The sequence below is a fragment of the Panthera tigris genome, chromosome B4 (genome assembly GCF_018350195.1).
Source record: "Panthera tigris isolate Pti1 chromosome B4, P.tigris_Pti1_mat1.1, whole genome shotgun sequence".
NCBI lineage: Eukaryota > Metazoa > Chordata > Mammalia > Carnivora > Felidae > Panthera > Panthera tigris.
Window position 1 is genome coordinate 91814712 of NC_056666.1, and position 24623 is coordinate 91839334.

The window sequence follows — 24623 nt, forward strand, 5'->3', positions numbered from 1 at the left end:
GTCAGATGCTTAACCCACTGAGCCACCCAGGCTCCCCTCATTTTTTTTTTCTAAAATAATCAAGAGAGTGGATATCCCCAGAGTGGGGTAATATCTCAAAACACTTACCAGCTAACACCTTAGGTAGGAGAGTGTCTTCTTCCCTCCTACTCCCCTAACAGAGGCAGCGAGCTAGGAAAGCAAGACCATAAGTAATGGCAGAGCTCCAGAAGTCTTGAAGGAGGAGGACGTGGAGGCATGAGGGTATCAGTAAGTTCTGCCTGGTGTTAGCTCCTGTTCCTAGGAGAGCAAGAGTGCAGCTGGAGTCTTCAAATCACTTTTCACCAGCAACAAATCAAAATGTCCTCAGGTTTTTGTTAGGGGATTAAGATAAAATCATCTATTGCTTGAGATGAAAGGGAAAAGCGACTTAGACTTCAGACAGAGGCATGACCATTTCAGTTAATTTCACCTACGCCCCCATTTTCTACATAATCCCCTATCCTTTCAGGAAAACTTTTCGTGACCAGGGACAAGATGCGTGGAAAGCCCTGGAAACAAAAAAGAGACTGGAAGAACTGGGCTCAAGGGGAAGCTGACAGACCGACGTATCTTGGTCACTCACCCGTAAACCCAGATCCTACTTTGCGAACTGCGGAGCGATTTGCTGACATAGGTTAGGAGGGGTAAGCCCGAGGTCGGAAGCTGCTGTTGAAAAATGGGTGCCTTTGCACAAATAAGGAAGTTCTTAGTCTCGCTCTGGATCCTGGCGCAAGTGTCAGCTAGCCACGTGTCTGCTCAGTGACTTCTTTGGCACTTTGTAAGACCTTGTCGCGTGTCAGGATAGTAGTGTTCCCCCTGACTTACTCTTTGCGAACAGTCCCTTTAAGCACCCTTTGCTACCAGTTAGTTCCATACGAGACTCCTTTTACTGAAAAAAAAAAAAAAAAAAAAAAGGGTGGGAAGAGGTGTCCTTCTCCTTTCCTTTGCCTTCTCGAAGTAAAGAATATTATCTCCTTCTAGAGGGTCATTGAATCCTTTTATTCTGGCCACATTTCATTCAGTCAGTTAATGAGATCTGTGCTCACAACATACAACCCCTTGTTGCCTTCGTCAAAAAAGTATGTTGATTTTTCATTTCTCAAGGACGAAAAACTCAGCAAATACCGCGTCACAGACACTTCGGATTTTTTCAAAGATCTGAAATAGACAGGAATTTCTTGCTGTTGGATAACCTTTCTCTACCAACTTAGATGATTAGTCAACATTCCCACTTACAAATATGTTGGTACTTGACTGAATCACATCAAGAACGTGGAATCCTGTCCTGGTTCACATACTTCAGAGATCATTTCTTTGCATACATTCCCTGGATCTTGCTTTCCCCCCACCCCCTCCCCGCCCCAGATGCTGTCTTAATAGCACAGTAGTTAGAGGAAGCAATTCTGTTCAACACAGATAGGCACATACAGAAAGGCAACATACGGGCTGAGCTGGAAAACAGCACCATGGAAACAGTACAGCAAATGAGGAAGAGACCCTAGATTTTGCTTGGGTTGAGCATGCTGATGTCAGGACTTCTGTGGAGGAGATTTCCCTTCCTTTCCACTCCCCAGCCATTGAGGAGAATGCAGAAGTACCACTCTAGAAGCAGAAGACGGGGGCGCCTGGATGGTTCAGTCGATTAAGTGTCCGACTCTTGATCTCGGCTCAGGTCGCGATCTCACAGTCTGTGGGATCGAGCCCCACATCGGGCTCCGTGCTGACAGGGCAGAGCCTGCTTGAGATTCTCTCTCTCCCCCTCTCTCTGCCCATACCCCACTTGTGCTCTCACTCTCTCTCAAAAATAGATAAATAAACATTAAAAAAAGAAGAAGAAGCAGAAGATGCCACTGTCGGGTCAGATGGAATTGTGTGGGCATTCTTCATGCCCCAGAGCAGTCTGCAGATCGTTCTGGGTGGGTAAGAGTGAGCTTCGGCACCAGATTTCCCTGAATTCCCATCTGATTACGGCCCATCACTAACAAGTCACCGAACCATTTGCAGTCTCCGTCTTCTCTAAAATCAGAAAATAACATACCTGCCTCATTTGAGTGAGGTTTCAAGGACCCGGCGCAGGCAAAACAGCACAGAGCTTGACACGTAGCTCAAGGACAAAACTGTCACAAAATCGTTTTCTCTGAAGTCCGCGTTGTAGGAAATGTTTGTCAGGTTCCTCACTCGCCGTGGGTTAGGCAGAGAGGAAAGGAGAACAGAACACAAGTATGGTGTGAGAGAGGGAGAGCACACACAGGGCTCTCAGTGGAAAGAGGCTGACAAAGAAGCGGTGAGCTCACTTAGAAAGGTAAGCCATAACCATGTGTCTCCTGAGAACATCATCTGACTGAGCATTCTGGTCCTACTCCTATTTTGTTTTCTCCCCTGCACCCCACGTGCAACCTCGCCTCAAACATTTCCTCCTGGTCCTTATAAAAATGTCTTCTTTTAAATATTTACAAGTGTTTATTTATTTTTGAAAGAGAGAGAGAGAGAGAGAGTGAGCACGAGTGGGGGAGGGGCAGAGAGACAGGGAGACAGAGAATCCCAAGCAGGCTCCTTGCTGTCAGCACAGAGGCCAGCGCGGGGCTCGAACTCACGAGCCATGAGATCATGACCCGAGCCGAAATCAAGAGTTGGACACTCAACCGACTGAGCCACCCGGGCTCCCTCCTCACAAAAATTTCTGTAGAGTTCTTCCCACCTCTCTGCCTCTTGGTCTCTCCCCACCCCCATTTCCTTTCTCCTCTTTCTTACCGGTACCTCCACTATGACTGATCACTCTTCTGCTGTCGTGTTCAAGTGTTGCTGTCTGTAGCCTTTCAGCTGCTTTATTTCTGTTGTCCCTTCCCAGTCATGAGAAAACTGTTCCTTTCCCAAAAAGCGATCCTCTTTTTACCGACAACTCCTTCTTAATCTCTTCTTTATATATTTACATGTAAGTTGTTCATTACTTCCTGGGCCATTTTTATTTTTTGTGCCCTTTGGAAATGCCGATCGGGGGCCATTCACCTGCACCTGTGCTAAATGCACACCTTTGCCTATGGGCCTTTAGATTTTTTGTTTTTTGTTTTTTGTATTTCAAACCTTCACTAGAGAACATTGCTGTGTAAACAGTGGACTTGTCCAGCACCATCTGATGAGAAGTAACCAACAAGTACAATGCATTGTCTATAATGAAATTTCAAGTAGCTTTTCTTCAGTCAAAGCTATTTTTGACTACAAAAGTGTTCAAACTATCCAGGACTATTTAACAGTTACTCAGATTCATCGATCACCAAAAGTAATTTCTCTTACTTGTGCAGAGCTAATTGAAAACAAACAAACAAACAAAAAAACTGAGTTTGGGGCTTAGATTATCCAGGGAGTATTTATACTATCTTCGTGAGCAAGCACACTGTCAACCCCTTTAACCTGAATAAGAGTGTGGCTATTTGTTTTTTTTTTTTTTTTAATTTTTTTTTTTTAACGTTTATTTATTTTTGAGACAGAGAGAGCCAGAGCATGAATGGGGGAGGGTCAGAGAGAGGGAGACACAGAATCTGAAACAGGCTCCGGGCTCTGAGCTGTCAGCACAGGGGCCCGATGCGGGGCTCAAACTCAAGGACCGCGAGATCGTGACCTGAGCCGAAGTCGGCGCTCAACCGACTGAGCCACCCAGGCGCCCCAGAGCGTGGCTATTTGTAAAAGCATAATGTAACGAGCCATTCCCCCAGAGATCCGGGGTGGTCTAGATGGAGTGGCCAGCTTGGTAGAGAGGACTCCCTTCTACTGCCAAAGACTCCTTGTCTTTTCCATTTGCTCACGGCAAAGGGGCCGATTTGCTACAATGGGTTAAACAGGAAATCATTCACTCGTGTTTGGACTTCTTGTGAATCCAGTAAAGTTAATTCTTTAAGCTGGGTGTTAGTAAAGACCAGACTCAAATCATTCCTGGAAATGTCAAAACAGGAATTTGCCCCCGAAGTCCTGAGAGATCAAAACTTGTCCGTTTTGTGGTACCTGCTTTTAGGGAATCCCCGTCCCTTCATCTCTGAAATTAAGGGAATTTTATAATAATTTGGTTTGGAAAAGAGAGAAAAAATGGTTAGCAGTCAACAAACCTGGGCTCTGACCCTAATGCCTCCTCTGGCTCCACCTGTGGCTCCGGGGGTGCTACTCTGGGCTTCCTGTCTCACTGTTCCCATCTGTGAAGCACTTTGCCATGAGTAATGGGTTACTGAGAATGACCACAGCTGAAGGACCATATAAACCTCAAAGCCTTCTCTGAAAAGTTTATTTTGTGACATGAAATGTTATTGATGGTGACAATGAGATTGAGGCAATCGTGGTGGTGAGCTGGTAAAATCTCCACTTAGCGCTGAAAGCAGTCACCACACAGATTCTACAGCCAGAATATCTGCCTTGTCACGTCTTAGCTGTGTGACCTTGGGCAAGTCATTTAACCTCTCGGTGCTTCAGTCTCCTCACCTTTAAAATGGAACTAATAATAGCATCTGCCAGGCAGATGGTTGTGGAAATTATATTAGTTCACACGGGTAAAGTTCTTGGAATACTACCTGGACGTGTGAACGTCTCATACAACTATTAGCTATTATTTCGAGGCTACTTAGGTAGCTAAGGTGTTGCCAATGGCGCCATTATTCTTGGGGAAGTTCCCTTAGCCTTAGACCCAGTGCTGCATTCTTTCCAGCTAACTGAGGTCTTAGAAGCCCTCAGAACTGGAGTCAGTTTAGCATCTTTGGGTTTCTCTGATGAGCAGGAATATACTGAACCAAGCTCTTCTGAACTTACCCTATAACAAACCTACATCTGAGGGGGCCAAAAGTTGTGTCCCCAGACTTGGTCTGCGGAGGCCTGGAGCTAGAAGGTCCAAAGATGCAGGAATGGCTCATGCTTGCAAGGTGTAGGAGGCCTTCACGCTGAGGGCTACCCAGCAAACTGGAGCATGGCTGATTCCAGATCCTCTCCTCTCCTTCACCTCTTTATAATACCTCTTTAAAAGCAAGATAATGAAAGGAAGAGGGGAGCGTCTTCAGATTTTTGCATTTTCTTTTAGTGGCAGGTACCCCTTAGTCCGAATGTGTTAAACAATCTGTACCCAACGTCGGTCAGAAGCCAGTGCATCAGTCCTCACAATAGACGGGACTCCGGCCAACGAAACTGGGCTCTGGAACACACTATTTGCTCCTCATTTATGATAACTCATTCTCCCTGAGCGATCAACAAATCCTGTCTCCAGATTACTGGGGGGGGAGATGTGATGGGGGAATCTTTCTGGATTCCAGGTTTCCCTGACTTGTTACCTCCTAATTATGTCTCACTTTAGCTGATCATTTTTTTTTTTTTAACGTTTATTTATTTTTGGGACAGAGAGAGACAGAGCATGAACGGGGGAGGGGCAGAGAGAGAGAGGGAGACACAGAATCGGAAGCAGCCTCCAGGTTCCGATTCATCAGCCCAGGGCCTGACGCGGGGCTCGAACTCACAGAACGTGAGATCATGACCTGGGCCGAAGTTGGACGCCCAACCGACTGAGCCACCCAGGCGCCCCTAGCTGATCATTTCAATAGGCTTCATTGCGAAATTCCTTGATAAGCAGCTTTAAGAATTCTGTATGCTTCTGAGACCCAAAGGTAGCAAGGAAAGCATGTGGTGCTTCCATTATTTCTGGCTTCCCCTTACTTTCAAGGCCCCTCTCCTGGGCTCTGGAGAGAGCATCCAAATAACCAGTATCTGCCCCAGGCTCCTTGTGCCACCCCCCTCAGCTATTTCCAGAAACCACCTCCCAACTGGTCTCTTCTGTTTCTACTCCCTCCCCCACTCATGACTCTCTAACACACTGCAGCCAGATTGATCTACATTCCTTGCTAAGCACTTTCTCCAGGTCAACTCACTGCTCAGAAATCTCCAGTGGCCTTTGTTTCCATCCACGCCATGTGGAAACTCCTTTCTCTGGATTTTGTGGCCATCAGTGACCTGGATGTGCCCCCCACCCTACGACCCTGCTGTTCCCTAGGCCTCCTCAGCAACCCTCTCTGCTCCAGAGGCTGCCGCTGCGCACGGTTCCATCGGGCCTGGGAAGCTTTTTCTTCTGCTTAAGACAAGTCTGCTCATTTTCTGAGGCCCAGATCAAATTCTGCCTTCACCTGGAGTTCCCCTCTGATTCCTCTAAGCCCTGATTCTCCTAGCCCTCTGGGGTTCTATGGCATTTAGATTCCATAACCTATACTCTATAGGATATACAATATATGTAAGTCCGTGTAAGTCTGTATACGTCAGGATCTGGCAGAAAAAAAACATGGCACAAAGAGTTTAATTAAAGGACCACCTTAAATGGGATAAAGGGAAATAAGCGAGGGAAAAATCAAGCCCATAGAACTAGCAACAGCCGGAAACCTTTACCGCCCGTAGGTTTGAAGGGGCAAGGGGTGTGAACAGGGTCCAGAACTCTAAGGGAGTAGCTACGGCTGTAGGAAAGGGCTGCCGGACATGAGTGGAGGTCTTTGGTCACGGGCCATAGCCAATCTGTGGTGAGCTGGTGTGGGGAGAACCAGGGAGATAGTCCGACCTCACTGTCCTCAAAACATACCCAAGACACACCTTGGGTGTCTTGCCAAGACCTTCCAATGGTTAAACCGAACTAGACGCTAATGGGCAGGGAAGACCACCAATGCCTTCCGTAAAGCTTCCTGTGGCACCAAGCAGGGTGGAAGAATGGATCCAAAGAAGAAACAGGAAAATATAAAGTAGCTGCTCTTTACTGTGTTGCTGAATGTTTCCTGGAACGTGAGTCTTCTCCCAGGCTAGACTGAAAGTTCCTTGAAAAGAAGGCGTGTTTGTGTTTTGCCTTCCACAGTGCCTAGTACGGTATGAATTAGAAGAGCGGTAGAAATTCACATCCATTGAAGCAGGCTCCAAGCTCAGGGCAGAGTCCCGCCCAGGGCTCAGTCCCACGAACTGCAAGATCATGACCTGAGCCAAAATCAAGAGTCGGGTGCTCAACCGACGGAGCCACCCAGGTGCCCCGAGTCCTGACAGTATGAACAGTGGATGGTTTTCCTTATCCGTGGCTAAAATAAATTCATTTCCATTCAGTGAAGCACACCAGCGGCAATACCCAGTGTAACCCTCACGGTGCTCATGAAACGGTCTTCTCCTTCCCACTTGCCCCTTCCTAGCTACTAGACGACACTACATGTGGTTCCAGTGACACCAAAGATCCCACGACCTGGAATGTCACTGACCCTCCTGCTCTTGTCTGGGTTGCAGAATCACGCCGCTCTTTCTCTTCTCCCAGAGCCCCTCGTAGAGTTGCTGTCAGAGTTTCTGTTGCCACTTTTTTGCTGGAGCGGGGCCCAGCGTGATTCCAGGGCACCTGCTCCTGGCTGGTTGCTCCCAGCACAGCCTTCTCAGCCTGTCTCCAGAGGGCTGAGAAACACTGGCCTGCTCTGTGAGTTGTGCCAATAGCGTGGCCAGCTGGTGGGGACTCTATCTGGTCGTGGCACTCCTATCCTCTCGAAGCTCCTGGACACACTGGCCACCACTCTGCTTGCATTTGTCCTGTTGGTGCCGAAGACGGAGTTACTCCCCACTCCCAGGATGTAGCTTTCTCTTTCCTTTGCTTACTGGTTTTCACATTAACTCGGTCCTTAGGGTATAGTTGGGAAAAGCAGATGAACTATCCCCAAGAAATGCTGAGCAATATCCTCAGCCTTTCTAGATACCTAGCTTGCTTTTGGGGCTCTCTCCCCAACTTAGGGTTAAGGAAATTGGCTCTGTAAGGACACTAAACAAAACATGACCAGCCTGCCCGGACACTTTGGATCACCAACTTTCCACTGGTGTGGAAATCTCTTCTTGTTTCCACACTGGCCATGGCCACAGAGTTGAGTGGAAATACCCAGTGACCATTCGCTTATGACATCCATGCCTCCTACATCTGAGGACGTTACATCATGGACTTTGGGTGATAAAGGTCATGCTTTTCTCTGAATGGTCCTGGACCTTGGTGATGGGCATGTGGAAGGTAACCATCAGCAAAAAGCGTTCTACTGAGGGGAGTTAAGCCTGACTAACCCGCAAGCCTATCTTCTCCAAAATGAGTCAGTTCCTTGGTGATTTACCTAATTGCTTTAAAAGACCTTGTACCTTGTTTTCACATTTCCACAGCTGGTAAAACTTCAGATGATTCTTAACCTGCCTCTACCATCTATAACCCTGACCTCACGAAGGTGACGGTACCAACCCTTTCCCTGCCACTCCAGACTTCCTCTATTTTGAATTGCTGACCCTTCTCCCAGAATATGCTATGCTTTCTTATACCTTGGTACCTATGCACACCCTATTCCTTCTGCCTAGAATGTCCTAGCCCGGTTTGACTGGCAAACTCCCAAGCATCTTTAAAGCCTGGATGACGGGGCGCCTAGCTGACTCAGTCTGTTAGGCCTCTGACTCTTGGTTTTGGCTCAGGTCATGATCTCATGGTTCATGAGTTCGAGCCCCTCATTGGGCTCTGTGCTGACAGCGAGAAGCTTGCCTGGGATTCTCGCTCTCCCTCTCTCTCTGTCCCTTCCCTTCTCATGCTTTTTTTTTTTGTCTCTCTTTCTCTCTCTCAAAATAAATAAACAGCAAAAACATTTTAAGCCTTCACTGAAGCACAGACTCTTTGATTCCAGTCACCACTTAGGTACAGTTCATCATTCCCTCCATGTGCCGCCATTGTACCTCCTACCCGCCTCGATTTCTGCCCCATCACGTCATTAAATGTCTTGTCGCCTCTCCTGGGCTGGGAGCTTCTTAATAACAATGACCAGAATCAGAAACTATTTATTTAACTTTGTGACCCCAGAACTAATAGTGTCAAAAATATGTTAGGTGCTTACTGTTTCTTGCTTAATTAGATAAAAGAATGAGATCCTAATAGATTGCCAGACCGAAGCCCAGCGCACCCCATCTGATGATTCATCATATCCTGTAGGCCTTACACACACTAAATTCTTTGTAAATGTTTCTGGGATAAAGGGATTCAATGAGGGAATGTGTTTCAGAAACCAGCAATTTTCTTGTTCGTTTCCAATTTCTCTGTGATCCATCACTATTTTTCCCACTGAAAACAACTTCCTTCCACAAGGCTCCATTCTGAGTTCCCCAAAGTTTCCTTCTTTCTAATCCAGCCCCATCCTGCCTACCTACTTGTTATTTGAATCTGGATTTGACAAACATACAAAACAGATGGAGTTTTTCCAACAGACAAGAATCAAAGAGCAGACACACTTAACGAAGGGACTTGAGCCCCCGGAGGAGATTACTATTAATTAACTGAGGGACTTGAGCCCCCGGAGGAGATTACTGTTAACATCAACACAACTCTGGTCAGGTTGTGAGTTGTGAAGATGAAACACGAGGATATTTGTGAAAGAATTTTATAAAGAGGTAAATATTCAGGATAATTAATAAGCTTGAGGGTAATAACTCCTAGCATTAACCCAGTTCATTCTTCTTGAAAGCTCAAGGAGTTTGTCAAATACGTTTGCACATGTATTTGACGTTAATTCAGGCTGAACTCATCAATATTTAACATAATGAGAGAAATCCAAGAAATTGCAAATACTCATTTTGAGCTAAGAATATAAGTTTGAAAGGTGTGCCATTTATAATTAAAACAGCCAATGATTAGACTAATTGCAAATTTTCCCTAAGACAAGAAACAACAAAAATATAAAATTGAAATTATACCTGATCTGTCATAAAACAATTTACTAGGAAAAGTTCCCCAAACATGTATCTTTTTCTTTCTTTGACTAAAGTTAATGATTCTTTGTGTCCTTCTATTAAAAAAAAAAAAATCCTCCCTTTCCTCATGTTTAATGTGTAGATTAATATTACTAACTTGGATTTTACAAACCATGACTTCGAGTACTTAGCATTTTCCTTCTTCATGAAAAAGCAGTGCCTATTTCCTATTCAAGTATTGCAAGAATGATTTAAGTGAAAGGGTGTCAGGTTATATTAAAATTGATTTTTTGCTTCAAATTTTTTATTTGAATATGAGTTATATGGAGTACTCATTTACAGAAAAAAAGGAATACCGTATGAAAATAATCGTTTTGAAGTGGAAAGAAGGAAGGAGGTGTGAGTTTCTTAAAAATCCATGGCGGTAATAGAAAGCATAGAGAAATTAGACCAGGAGCCTGGGAATGGGTTCTGGCTTCCTCTCTGCTACTAAGTAGCCCCTTTTCTTTCAGTTAATTCTTTTTTTAAATGTTTATTTCTTTTTGAGAGAGAGAGAGACAGAGTGTGAGCAGAAGAGGAGCAAGAGAGAGGGAGACACAGAATCCAAAGTGGGCTCCAGGCTCCGAGCGGGCAGCCCGGAGCCCGTCTGGGGGCTCGAACCCTAGAGCCAGCCAGCCGTGAGATCATGACCCCAGCGAAGTCAGAGGCCCAACCGACTGAGCCACCCAGGCGCCCCTCTTTTAGTTAATTCTGAACACTACATGTTTCCCCAAGTGAATCTGAATGGGAAGGTAGGCAAAAGGGAACAGTTCTTGATGGGGTCAGATTAAGCATATTATTAAATTGATTATTTCACTGTGATTCTACTTGATTAGGCAAAGGCACCAAGATTTTTTTTTTTTTTTTTTTTTTTTTGGAGGGACACACCATTAGGCAAAATTCCACTCTGCCACCTGTTCCCTCTGCCAATGCTCCCTATCTTTAATGCCCTGGAGACTCTTACAGGGTCACATTCTATCTTTGAAACACTCCATGTTTTTGGCATTTGTATAAAGTGAGTGTGATCTCTCTGGGAGGTTGCTATGACAATTTGCAAACAGTAGGGGCGATGGGACTCCGCAGGAGGTGGCCTCTTTCCGATTTGAGTCTGCGCTAGTTCAGGCCTGCAAACTTGGTCCAGACAGAGGCCCTGCAGGATACTGGAGGCAGAACATAATGGACCCAGGTCTCCCCGAACTTCAGAGACTGGGTACTACTCCGTAAGGAAATGCCCTCCCCCCGCCCCCAAAGCTTTCTGGCCTGTCGTCCGAGATTGCCTGGCTCTTTCCTCCTTCCTAACTGTTGAGGTGACAAAACCTGTGACCTCTGTACAAAGGATGTTCCACACACTACAGGACGCAGGTGTGTGACGGGCAAGCAGTTTTTCAGTCTGCAAGGGAATGAGAGGCTGTAGGTGGCAAGTGAAAAGGGCAGGGAAATTCTCCACGTGTCTTGAAAGGGAAGCGGAGAGAGACTCGGCCCTGGGAATGAGAAGAATTAAAGGTGTCCCTCCGGACGGCGGAGAGCAGAAAGGAAGGTGTGTCTCTCCCAGTGGCCGCGCCGGGAAAAGGCTCGGAGTTGTAAGGAAATGGGAGGTGTCTCTGATGTTTATTTTTGCCTAGCAACCTACAGACAACTGCTTCCCCAGCAGCCATCCACGAGCGCCTCTCTGCCTCCCCTGTCCTAGAGACTGGCAAGCGGTCACTTGGTGTCAGTAAATCGGGGAGGGTGTGTGTCGTGGAGGTGAAGGTGGGAGGGCAGCCCCCTCCCTCGCCCACGCTCGGGGGTTCACCAAGCTAAGCTGCGGCCCTCCTTCGGGCTTGACTTACCGAGGTGACCCTCGCACAACTAAGTTTTTTACATGACAAAATGGGGAGACGGGGTGGTTAAGCCACTGGGACCAGGAAGGGGGGGACAGTATTGTCTGTGAGCAGCCATTGGGTTCAGAAAGCTGCAAATGCATGTGTTTCGGGGCGCTCGTGGAAGGGGAGGGGTCTCTGCAGAGATTTCGGTGGAGGGAAGCAGTGGTAGGTTGCGCTGGGGGGAAAAAGGCGGGGTGCTACAGGGGCTGGAGGCCGCGGAGGGGAAAAGGTCGTTGGGAGGGGAGCCGAGCGGGGCCGAGGGGAGCCGAGGGGAGCCGCGCAGATGGCCGGAGGGGGAGGCGGAGGCCGAGCGGAGACTGCAGACTTTTCCGGGGAGTGGAGGGGTGGCTATGCAGATGACTGGGTGGGGTAGGGACTCCGGAGGGTGGCTGGGTGGGGGTGGGGTGTACGTGAGCGTGTGTGGCTAAGCCGGGGGGGAGCCCGGGGGCGGGGCCTGCACCCGTGGCGGAGGGGAGCGGGGGCGGGGCTGCCCTCCCGGGCCGCGCCGCGCGCGGGCGCCAGTGCGAGTGTGCGCGGGGGCGCGCGCGCGCGAGCCCGGGAGGAGGCTCCCGAGCGAGTCGGTCCTGGCGGCGCAGCCCGCTCCCCCGCGCCCTATGTGAGGGACTCGGGGAGGCCAGCGGCGCGCAGGGGAGGGCGAGGCATGTGCACGGGCCGGGGGGTGCTGCAGCCGCCCGAGGAAGAGGAGGACGGCGGCGGCGGCGAGGAGGAGAGCGGGGGACTCGCGGCGGCGGGCCCGGGCCGCGGGGATGCAGCGGACTGTGTGTGTCTGGCTGTAGCTGACGCGAGGCGGCGAGGAAGCGCCGGAGACCCGCGAGAGGGGCGACCCGGAGGCGGCGGCGGCCGCGAGAAGTAACAGCAGGACGGGCGGCGGCGGCGGAGACGGCAGCCCTGAAATGCATTTTCTTCTCCAGCGGCCATGTTAACCAGGAAACCTTCGGCCGCCGCTCCCGCCGCCTACCCGACCGGTAAGGAGGGCCTGGCCGCCACGCCGCCCCCGGCGCCCGCCCCCGGCGGCACCCCGCGCGCCCCGGGTCCAGCCCTCGTGGCGCGGGCGCCCGCTGCCTGCGGGACCTCGAACAAAGTCTGCGCGGTGGCGGGGCCCCGGGGCGGACGGCGCGCCCTCGCCTCGGCTCCGCTCATTGTTGCACCCTGGCCCCGGGGCCCCTCCGAGTGGAGCCCTCCGACCCGGCCGGCGAGGGCTGTCCCGGGCCTGCCCCCGCCCGGGGCCCGGCGAGGCCGTCGCGCCCTTGTCGGCGGTCCAACCCCTTTCCCGGCCTGTGGCCGCTTGCAACGTGGGCCGCCCGGCCCCGGCCCAGCCCGGCCCCGCCGTGGGGTCGCGAACTCGAGCGCCGGCGCCCGACTTAACTTTGCAGCTGCCCGAGCCCCGCCCGGGGGTGCGCGCCGGGGATCCGTGACCCGGGCGCCCTTTCATTTCCCCGGACGCCCGTTTTTACCGTCCCGTCTCTCAGGGAGAGCGGGGCTCGCTACCCAGAGGGGTGGGGCGGGGCGACGGGTTCTGGGTGACTTTCTCCCCCCTGACCCTCTTTTGTCTCCTCCCGTGCGTGGCTCCCAGGCAGAGGAGGGGACAGCGCCGTTCGTCAGCTTCAGGCTTCCCCGGGGCTTGGTGCGGGGGCTCCCCGGAGCGGAGTGGGGACCGGCCCGCCCTCCCCGATCGCCCTGCCGCCTCTCCGGGCCAGCAACGCGGCCGCCGCAGCCCACACGGTGAGACCCAGCCCCGCGGGAGGCCGCGGGGGGGGGGGGGCAGGGGTGCGGGAGGGGCCCGGGGCATAAACACCCGGACTTGTGGGGTTCTGACGCCGGGAGAAGAGAGGTCGAAGTGCGAGTATCTCCACGCCCCTGGCTAGTGGCCTCTTCTGGACGCCACCCTATGCAACTTGGGCGAACCGAGAGCTGCAGCCACAAAGGAAGATTCGTGGCGTGGGCCCCTCACTTCCCCTCCGAAGCCCGCCCACCCCTGCGCTCCTCTTCCTCGGAACTTCCTCCTTGGTGCTTTCTTTCCTTCTTTTTTCCCTCCTTTTTCGTCGTTGCTTTCCAGAGCTCCTTTCCCTGACCGGGTAAACATCCCCCAGCCCCTCCCCTCCCCCCAACCACTGGGTAGTGGGTATTTATAGAACAGATATGTGTTAGGGGACAGTCAGGCTGTCCTGCCCGGAAAATCGATCCCCCAAAGAGCCTCCCAGGCCTGGCTCCAGCCAGCAGGGAGCACCGCCAATTGTCCCCCGCGTGTGGAAGCATGTTTTATGAGTGCTACAGGTTTGAGCACAACAGAAATTGTAATTAACATTAACAAAAATAAGAGCCACAGCAGCAGTCAAAACAACCAGCCACCCCTGTAGGATTCTGCATTTGGATATTATTCAAAAGGAAAGAGCTGGCTTTGCTTTGGAAGTGAGAAGGGAAGGGCACCCGGCAGGTGCTGAGGTCCCTCTGTGGGTGGAGAGGGAGGGGACAGCCCATCTTGGGACTAGTGGCTGCAGATTGGCAAACTGGATTTGACTTCAGCATGTACCTTTTCTCAGCTCCCAGAGATCGCCCTTGGAAGGTGACTGCCAGCTTAGAGAAGGTGTGCGCTTCTGGAGGAGCTGACGGTTTCCCAGGTCTTATTTCCGATTGGATCCTCCATAGGAATGGCCTAAGGTGGTTCAATGTGAGGGATGCTTGGTAGGGATATGGCTTCATTTGCCTAGCGAAAGTTGAGTTCTTATAGGAAAAGGCCATTTCCAGCCTACAGAGATGCAGCTCTGAGGGTCATGTGTTATGGGGAAACTTCTTTATTAGAGGAGACTTTGTGAGAGGATAGCTCCAGTGGGGTATCTCCCCTTAGACCTGGACAGATGGGTACAAGTTTTATAGGAAACCGTTCTGTTAGATATTCATTCTCTCCCTCCCTCCCTTCTCTCTCTTCCTTCTCCCTCCCCTCCCCCCGCCAAACATGTGACCAGGTGCTGAGAATTCATTACACAGAAGTTAACTGATCTGTGTTGCACTGTTGATGGTGGAAGAGAATTTGTCAGTAGGCTGGTTGATACCTTATGGTTGAACGTTCCTGTTATGGTGACGTTTTAGTTGAGAATTGCCATTAGTTTTAGGGGTTTGGGTTTGTTTGTTTGTTTGGTTTGGAATCATCTGAGAATTTTAAAATACAGCATCCACTTTTTTCCATGGGTGGGTGTAATCACGTGACCTGATGTGACCTGGGAAGGAAGTACTAGGTTTTCATCTGGATTCCAAGAGTGGGCTTTCTTAGATCAGAGCCTTTTTCCAATAGAAATATGTAATCAGATTAGAGAAAACAAAAGGTGTCCACTGCAGGAACAGGCCGTGGTGCACCAGAGATGAAAAAATGTGAGGTTCCTTCTCAGGACTCCCAGTAATGGATGCTTGTGTTTTGCTGTGGTATCTGGCTGATTTACCTGTTTTAAACTTCCAGTTAAAATTCCCGTGCTATTATTGATTGTTGGAAACTTGGTTTTGAAAGTGTAAAGTTAGATTTTGATTGTGGTTTAGTTTTGATTTTATTTGCACAACATTGCAGATTTTGTAGAAAAGGAAAGTTTTTTAAAAAAACAACACAGTATTTTTCTGGTTCTACTCCTTCATTTTACAGATGAGGAAACAGTCTGACAGGTTAACTGGTTTGGTCAAGATTCCCTAGGCAGTTCCTATCAAGGCTGGAGCTAAAGCCAGGCCTTCCTGAGCCTAGCTTCTACCTCTTGCTTGACATCACTTCTCCTAGGAAGTTGTGTTCATTTCACTACAAATGCAGGAACTTTTGCAGAGCCATAGTCCCATGTGTCTTTCAGGTGCTTGTAAGTTTTTAGTTGTTTCTTCCACAGCAATTACACTTGGGTTTAGAATAAGGGGGAAAAGGGTATTAAGGAGAGAAAAATGATCTTGTCACAGGAGCTTGTCCATATTTCCGCTTGTAAAGTGTATACAGGAGGGTAAATATATGATTATAAAGAGTATGAACTTTGGAATTTATTTAGTCCACTGCCCTTTTGTTCCCTGTCTCCATGGATATATTATTGTATATGTAGTTGTTCTGTTTATTTCTGTTTGTCTGAATAGTGTACCCAGTCACTGTGTGGATTCCTATTAAGTTTTTTTTCTTTTGATGTTGTATTGGAAATAATGATATACTTTTCTTAATTCCCAAATATTAGTATTATATCACTTTCATAACTGTTCTAATGTTTACAGCAGTCTCTAGTTACCAGCTTTACCTTTATAAAATAATTGGGATTAAAAAAAGAAGAATGAGTATTCTCACTTAAAAAAATAGTAATATTTTGAAGAAGAAAAAGTAGATATTTGACTCAGAGCCACACAGGCTCTCTGTGTTTGAGGAGGAGCCAAAATTCCAACCTTTTTGCACTCAATTCTGTTCCCATAACACTGTACAGCATTTCTAAGATGACCTCAGGGAAGTTTTCAAATGCTCCAAAATGTTAACACAGTCTCCTATTTTCTACTTTATTATTGGAAGAGATTAAGCTGGTTAGACTATTGTTCTTATATAATTTTTAATACTGAACTATTTCATGGTCAGAGAAGGCTTTTGTAGGTCTCTGTTTTAACCCCTACGTTGTACATATCTAACAATTGCATTCGCTCTGTGTATATTTTTAAATGTGACAACCATGCTAGATGAGCAGTGGCAAACAGAAATAAGCCACGTTCTCAGACCTCAAGAGGCTGAGAGTAAGGGGGTTTTAATATTCTTACGGTTATGTAGGCCTGGCATATGTGTTCTGGAAATACCGTGGCTCCTCTAAAGCTCCCCCCACCTTTTGTTTTTAATAAATCAGTTAATTGCGCTTCTGAGTTTCATTGTGATTTTCGAGTCCTACAGTATTTGAGATCAAAGACCTTCTTTTCTATAGCCTCTCAACAGAATCTCCTTAACGCTGGAAAGTTGTTAAGATTCCACACATTGCTTTTAGGCGTTTAACTGACCTGCTACAGGTACCTTTTAACTGGCTATCATTTGCCTTTAAGTCTCTGCTGATGCACTGTGAGCCTAACCTAATGTCTTGTGACTTGGATCGCTAGGGACATCCCTAATTCCCTGGGCATTAACTTCCTGTGTTCTTATGAAGGTACAAGAGTAGTTCCCAAATACAATTCAGAGAGGTATCAGTTAACAAGGATTTATTGACCTGTGTTCTTCCATTCAACAGATACTTACCGAGTGCTTACTGTATGTCTGGGTTTATGTTAATAGGGACTTACAAAGATAAGAGGTGACCCTGCCCTGGAATTGCTCACAGCCAGGTGGGTACATTAGGTGTTAAAACACTTACAATAAGATGAAATAGGTGTTAACAGTGGTCTGAAAGAGAGCAAGGAAAGGGGAAGTTTCACAGAAGAGGTGAGAGTTTAACTGGACCCTGAAGGCTGAGTGGGAGTTTGCCATGGAGACATAGTGAGGAAGGAGATTCCAAGCAGCCTTTGGGAAGGATGATAACAGCTCTTCTTTACTAAGCACTTTATACATTTTATTTAACGTATTTAATCCTATAGCTCTGATGAGGAGCTCTGTTGCCTTTTTACAGACAAGCCTACTGAGGTTCCGAGAGATGAATTGCCCAAGGTCGCACTTCTAGTAAGTGACAGAGCTAGGCTTCATCCCCCGTGTGTTTAATTGAATAGGCCTCGACTTGTAACCATTGTGAAACATGCCCTCACCAAAAGCAGAGGAGCATAAGAGGACATGGTGTTTCCACAGGTCTTGGGGAACCCAGCTTTGTTACTCTCAGAATTGTCACAGTGGTAGATGACATTGGAAGGAAGGACTGAGGACATTTATGTGCTACATTTTAGAACCTGGTGTCCTGGCCTGTAAATTCTTGGGTTAACTGTGGAAATGGGGTGCAGATGTGGGCCTTGAGCAAAAGGGAGGTCAGTGTCAGATTGACACTTTACAATGACAACTCTCTACTTTGGAGAAGGTGATTTGAGGAATTCTAGACTGAGAAGCACAGGGCCATGTGAGGAGTCTGCTTGGGTTGTCCCAGTGAAAGACCTCAGGAGTGGGCGGGCGGTCAGGCCCGGTCAGCGGAGAGGGAGTAGGATAGAGAGACAGCAGCGCTTATTGGGGACTCAGAAGGTGAGGGAGACACTCAGAAGGATTTCCAGATGTTCAAGCTTGAGTGACTATGTGGAAGAGAAGCCTTTTGTTTATCAGAAATTGAGGGTATGGGAGGAGGAAACGGTTTTGGAAGGAAAATCATGAGTTCAGTTTGAACTGCCTGTGGGGAAGGCGGCTGATCTGTCCTTGGACACAAGGGTCCTGGGCTCAGGAGACCAGATCAGGCAGGCCTGAGCTGGAAGTGGAGCTGTGAACTCGTCAGTCCTTGGGTGCTTGCTGAAGCCCTGGCTGTGGTCAGGATCAACTAGGGAGAATTAGGGGAATTAAGAGGCCAGGGGAGTTGAGGCTTGAATGCTGAGGAACCCCTGAACCCATCCAAGGGTAAGTGAGCTAATAGTTGAGACAGCTGAGAAGACCGAGAGAAAGGCAGTCGGAGAGACAGGAGTTGATAGTTAATTGTCGAGCCCTCTTTGGCTCTAGTAATTAAATTTGTGTGATTGTATTTTAATTGTGCAAAACATTAAGATTGCTTTTGGAAAAATTGGAGTGAATTTCTGATGCTCAAAATGCTTTGCGTTGCTATCTTGTAGGAGTTCCTAAAGCCTCAAGGTTAATTTTGTCCCTAGTGAAGCCTCATGCTTTTTGTAGCGGGGTTTTTCTTCTGAATCACTCTTTCCCGCCCTGAAGAGAATGGTTCTCTAGAAGAGAGGTATTTCAAATTTCAGATCTTTCTATTTCCTGGTGCTTGAAAGATCACAGTGGGGAGGAGGGGTGCAGAGAGTAGGACTTGGGAACGAAAGCTGTGGACAGGCCTGTACTACTTTTCTATATACTCATGAGTTCCTAATTCATTTTTATGGACTGTTCTGCTTTTGGCATAGAATGGGCGTAAAATAACCTGTCCAGCTACCCGACGAAAGATCACTTAGCATGAAATATCATCAATGACTTTAATAAAAGGGTTTGATCAGAAGTCTTCAAAAAATTGGCCTGAGTAGGAAAATCTCTCAATCTAGGAAATCACACTTCAGACAGGCCCAGGTACTATACAGTATTCTACTCTGTTTTATTAGAAGCAAGCAGAGAGAAAGCCCACTCCTTATATAGTCACTGTGCAGGCTACATGTCAGTTAAAGAAAATTCAAAGGTCTTGGTCGGCTGCTAAGAAGGACTTGAAATTTCAAGTTTATAATCCGGGTGATTCCGAGCCATTTTTTGAATTGCTGTGTTACCTATACAGACTGTTTTTATTCTTTGGTAGTATATAGAGCCCAAAAGGTAGGATTCAGAAAGAAACTAACAGAAAAAATACTGTTGGCAAGTGATTTCAGCTAATGGATTATAAGCTCCTAAAGGGCAGGGACTCTGCCACTTCTGTGCCTAGACCTTAGCTAATACCGGTTGAGTGAATGAGATGGGTTGTGAATGACAAATTGATCTTTAAGATTTACCCAAAAATCACCAAGCAGGATGCATTAAGACTTCTGGGTGGTTGCCTGAGGCTGGGAAGAATTCCTAACCGAGGGGATCCTGGCTGCTAGTGCTCTCCCACCCCTCACATCTTTGCAATAATAATACTTGAAGGAAGTCCCAAGCAGATTCTTGGTAGAAGACTGGGGGCCCCTTGGCTTGCACCATCAGTTTTGTTTAGACAAGAATGTTCAGGGATGGTATGTGTGCCTGAAATAGAAGTCGCTACTTTGTGTTCCTTGTTGGAAAGCTGAGTATCCCAGCAGCCCACAGAAATACACTATTAAGAGAGTGGAGCCATTGACCAAAGGAAGGCCCCAAACTGTGGTGGTTGGTTTGTTGGGCCGAATGGCCTTAAATGGTCATCACAGTCTATGAAGCCCAGAAGTTTTTTAAAAATAGATTAGGAGTTTACAAGATTCTACAATGCATATCCACATGGGAATCTTTAAGCCTAAAAGTGCACATTTTTTTGTCAGTGGATCATACATCTTCCTAGGTGTAGTCGGTTTTCCAAGTAGTGGAGAAGACCAAGAATGGAAGACACTAGTGTTTTCAGAATGGAACTAGCTAGACATTGGGGAGAGAGTAGTGAACAAGACAGCCATGATCTCTGCCCTCGTGGTAATAGAGAATAAATGAAGTGTGAAAGGGGCTGTGATCTGGAGGAGGTGGAGCCAGCACAAAGATGACATGTTCCAGCTTTTTCTGTATCCCGTTTCATTTTACCTACGGGTTGAGTGGAACACCTGGGGTGTGCCGGGCCCTGTGCTAAGTGTTAGGTGTAGACCAATGAACAAGACAGATGCCTCTGCCTCCACAGGGAACCTACTGTAAAGATCCGGGGTGTGGTAGGTGTGGCATTTATGGGGTCCCTTTTTTCAGGATCCCAAGTTTCGTAGCCTTCCCAAGTCTACTAGTCTTTTTCCTTTATTTAATCAGAGACTGTCAGCACCATATCCACTCTCCCTGTCGGGGTGTTCATGAGGTCCCTCCTGGGCGTACAGCTCTTTCCATTTAGCAAACCTGATTTGGACTGTAAAGGTGGGGTGGGGGCTGACTTAAAAAATACACCATTCGAACAGAGAGACCTCTTCCGTTGTATTCACGTTTGCTTTCTGAATTCCAGATTGGCGGCAGTAAGCACACAATGAACGATCACTTACATGTCGGCAGCCACAGCCACGGACAGATCCAGGTTCAGCAGCTGTTTGAGGATAATAGTAACAAGCGGACAGTGCTCACGACACAACCAAACGGGCTTACGACAGTGGGTAAGACGGGCTTGCCGGTAGTGCCGGAGCGGCAGCTGGAGAGCATCCATAGGCGGCAGGGGAGCTCCACCTCTCTGAAGTCTATGGAAGGCATGGGGAAGGTGAAAGCCACCCCCATGACACCCGAACAAGCAATGAAGCAATACATGCAAAAACTAACCACCTTTGAACACCACGAGATTTTCAGCTACCCTGAAATATACTTCTTGGGTCCAAACGCAAAGAAGCGCCAGGGCATGACAGGTGGGCCCAACAATGGTGGCTATGATGATGACCAGGGATCATACGTGCAGGTGCCCCACGATCACGTGGCTTACAGGTACGAGGTCCTCAAGGTCATTGGGAAGGGAAGCTTTGGGCAGGTGGTCAAGGCCTATGACCACAAAGTCCACCAGCACGTGGCCCTGAAGATGGTGCGGAACGAGAAGCGTTTCCACCGGCAGGCAGCAGAGGAGATTCGGATCCTGGAACACCTGCGGAAGCAGGACAAGGACAACACCATGAATGTCATCCACATGCTGGAGAATTTCACCTTCCGAAACCACATCTGCATGACGTTCGAGCTGCTGAGCATGAACCTCTATGAGCTCATCAAGAAGAATAAGTTCCAGGGCTTCAGCCTGCCTTTGGTTCGCAAGTTTGCCCACTCGATTCTGCAGTGCTTGGATGCTTTGCACAAAAACAGAATAATTCACTGTGACCTTAAGCCCGAGAACATTTTATTAAAGCAGCAGGGTAGAAGTGGTATTAAAGTGATCGATTTTGGCTCCAGTTGTTATGAGCATCAGCGCGTCTACACGTACATTCAGTCCCGTTTTTACCGGGCTCCGGAAGTGATCCTTGGCGCCAGATACGGCATGCCCATCGATATGTGGAGCCTGGGTTGCATTTTAGCAGAGCTCCTGACCGGTTACCCCCTCTTGCCTGGGGAAGATGAAGGGGACCAGCTGGCTTGTATGATTGAACTGTTGGGCATGCCCTCCCAGAAACTGCTGGATGCGTCCAAACGAGCCAAAAATTTTGTGAGCTCCAAGGGTTATCCCCGTTACTGCACTGTCACGACACTCTCAGATGGCTCTGTGGTTCTCAATGGAGGCCGTTCCAGGAGGGGGAAACTGAGGGGCCCACCGGAGAGCAGAGAGTGGGGGAATGCACTGAAGGGGTGTGACGATCCCCTTTTCCTTGACTTCTTGAAACAGTGTTTAGAATGGGATCCTGCGGTTCGCATGACCCCTGGCCAGGCTTTACGGCATCCCTGGCTGAGGCGGCGGTTGCCAAAGCCTCCCACCGGGGAGAAGACGTCAGTGAAAAGGATAACCGAGAGCACTGGTGCTATCACATCCATTTCCAAGTTACCTCCACCTTCCAGCTCAGCTTCCAAACTGAGGACTAATTTGGCACAGATGACAGATGCCAATGGGAATATTCAGCAGAGGACAGTGTTGCCAAAACTGGTTAGCTGAGCTGAGTCCCCTGATGCTGGGTAATCTGAAAGATACGACGTTGCTGAGCCTTACTGGGTTGAAAAGGAGTAGCTCAGACCTGTTTTTATTTGCTCAATAACTCAACTCATTTGTATCTTTTCAGCACTTATTTTAACGTAAGAAAGTTGTTCATTTTGTTTTTATAAAATACATGGGGACAATGCTTTAAGTTTTTATACTTCCTGAAACTGTTTTTGTGTTCTAAAAGTATGATGAGCCTTACTGTATTTAGTGTGGCAGAGTAATAAACATCAGTGGCAGGCCATTGATTACTTCGTGACTGCTGCGCATTTACAGATTGGTGTCAAAGACATTCACTGTTTCTATGGTTCATAGTATATTCTCCCCCAGGCAGTTGCCCCCCGGAAGGCCCCCCTTCCCTCGCCATGCTCCTGGTTCACGCACAGGTGTAGCACGTCCTGCTTCCGTTTCCCATAAGTGACGTGGGTGGTAGTGAGGGTGGGAGAAGAACGGCCAGGACAAAAATGATTAATGAGCAGAACTGACCTCAGAGAATTTTTTCCTAAACTAGTGGTCAGACAAACACAAAGTCCCCAAGTTGACATGCCCACTTAGCATTCTGACTTTCTAAAAGCTGGCCAAGCAGACCTGGGTGGATAAATGGAAACGTGTGTGTTCCTCCAAATTTTCTAATATGATCAGCGACCTGTTTGTAAAGAAGCCTCATAGTACGGAATTGGTTTTGCACCTAAATACAAAAGTGTATTCCATAAACTGTTCCTCCTCTTTGCTTTTCTCCTCTCTGTTCCTCTTTCACTACACATCTGTTGCTTGCATTTAGTTTTTTTTTTTCCTTCCTTCACATATATATCCCAGACTGTTAATACAGAAGAGAGACATTTCAGCTGTGATTATGACCATTGTTTTCATATCCCAGTTTAAAAAAGAACAGCAGCCTAGCTACTTAAGGTGGGGATTTCCATAGTTCCAAAGAAGGTTTAGCAAGTTAGAGTGAGTTCACACTTTTCAGGTGCCACTGTAAGGTTCTCTTCGCCTGGGAAAGCATCAACTCTTTCTTTAAAAAGAAAGATGCTTGAAAATCCTCTTGCTGAACAGAAGTCATTGTGACTTTTAGTGAGGTCAATTTAAACAACGTAGTTAAAGGAGGAAAAGTTCAATCTCAAGTTAAATGGTTTGACTTACTTGCATCATTAGGAAAATCACAGATCGCATTCCTCTATTTTACTTTCTTTTGGATTGCACTGACTGTATTTGTGGGAATGACACTTTACCTGGAAAAGTTAACTGAGAGGTAAAAGAATATTTTCGTCTCTGAATAATAATTATTTTCAAAGTGAAAAATTAAGTATTTTATCACTAATGTATGAGCAGTGATATTTATCAATTTCAAGGCACGTGGAAGAAATTTTTTAGTATGTGCAATTTAATATAGAAAGATTTTTTTTGCCTGTTTGGACAATAGGTTTTGGGTAGTATAAATTAGGATAAATACTCTTTTATATGCACAGATATTATTGTATTGCCTGTAAATTGATTTACAAGTACTTAAAGCATGGTCCCCAGCGAGGCCAGGAAAGTTTCCGGTTAAGTTCTTTTAATATTAGTCCTACAGTTTCTCTTACTTAGGAAAAAAGAAAAAAGAAAGTAGTTTTGAACGAAACTCTTATCTTGAGGCTTTGTCGTTTGATGGAGAAAACGCTCAGGAAATATTACAGATATTTGCCAAAAAACAGTAATAAGATTAGCTTATTAATAAGATAGTGATGTTGATATTTGCTTTACTATTTAAGGGTGTCACTGATAAATTAATTTGTACTTCTGTACTTAGAAATTATAGCTTCTTTCCCCTAGTCAGATTCTTTAGCCTGTTGTACACATTTCTGTGTAATCTGTGGAAGTGCAATAATATGTTAGTAAGTTGCTTTTTAAATGATGCTCATGTGACGATACCCCCAATCAGTGGCTTATAGAATTTAAAGATTGTGTATTTATTATTAAAATTTTGACTTAAAAGGCATAAGAAGTGTAAGACTTGGTATGGTGGCTTTGTAAGACCATAAGCCTCTGAATGATGGTTAGCTTCTTTAAAACAAAAACATCAAGGCTGTTTTTCCCTTGCAGTTCCTCCTCTTCCATATCCACCCTCATTTTCACATTTAGGTTTACGTGAACCTGAGCCTGCCATTAATAGGAATTTCCCTATAAAGTACATGTGAAAATTTATAAATGGACTAGTACTGCTTGTCTTTTCCCCACCACATAAAACTGGTACTTAAGATGCCAACAGTGCATTTGTGATGATATTCACAAATGCAACCGGAAACTTTGAAGCCAAACTATAATGGGCAGTGCTATGCCCCCGCCCTCCAAATACGGTGAGATTTACTTCATTCATAAGAGCCGCTAGGTTCAGTGTTCAGTGGTAGGGCTGCTTTTAAAAAATTCTGGCTTATTTATATCAAAAAAAAAAGAAAAACGTCGCATCTCTGTGATTTTAAAACAAATGAAGGGCTCTAATAGGCTACTAGGAGTTGGCTTGGAAACAGTCCTCGGTCTCACAGGTTACCAGTGTCTAGGGATGTCTGAGCTGTTTTCAGATTTCAGACTAGCACAGTGTCTTGTCTTT

The 24623-nt window shown here is 47.2% G+C and overlaps 1 protein-coding gene across 2 annotated transcripts; it reads left to right on the forward strand.

Annotated features, from left to right (window-relative positions):
• The first annotated feature begins 12365 nt into the window (after window positions 1-12365).
• On the forward strand, window positions 12366-24199 carry DYRK2 (dual specificity tyrosine phosphorylation regulated kinase 2). Of its 2 annotated transcripts, none has more exons than XM_042992707.1 (3): window positions 12366-12637; window positions 13246-13394; window positions 20387-24199. In XM_042992707.1, exons 1-3 carry the CDS (start codon window positions 12589-12591, stop codon window positions 21992-21994), a joined length of 1806 nt encoding a protein of 601 aa, XP_042848641.1. In that variant the 5' UTR covers window positions 12366-12588; the 3' UTR covers window positions 21995-24199. The 2 variants fall into 2 exon arrangements, with proteins under 2 accessions (XP_042848641.1, XP_042848642.1); XM_042992708.1 differs by lacking the exon at window positions 12366-12637 and adding an exon at window positions 16921-16970 and having other exon boundaries at window positions 13351-13394.
• The last annotated feature ends 424 nt before the right edge of the window (window positions 24200-24623 follow it).

Excerpts from the sequence above, each read along its gene's own strand:
- DYRK2 (XM_042992707.1), top strand. The coding sequence starts at position 12,589 with ATGTTAACCAGGAAACCTTCGGCCGCCGCTCCCGCCGCCTACCCGACC. Across the intron at positions 12,638-13,245 it reads TCCCGCCGCCTACCCGACCG|GCAGAGGAGGGGACAGCGCC; the intron begins GTAAGGAGGGCC and ends CGTGGCTCCCAG. Across the intron at positions 13,395-20,386 it reads CGGCCGCCGCAGCCCACACG|ATTGGCGGCAGTAAGCACAC; the intron begins GTGAGACCCAGC and ends TCTGAATTCCAG.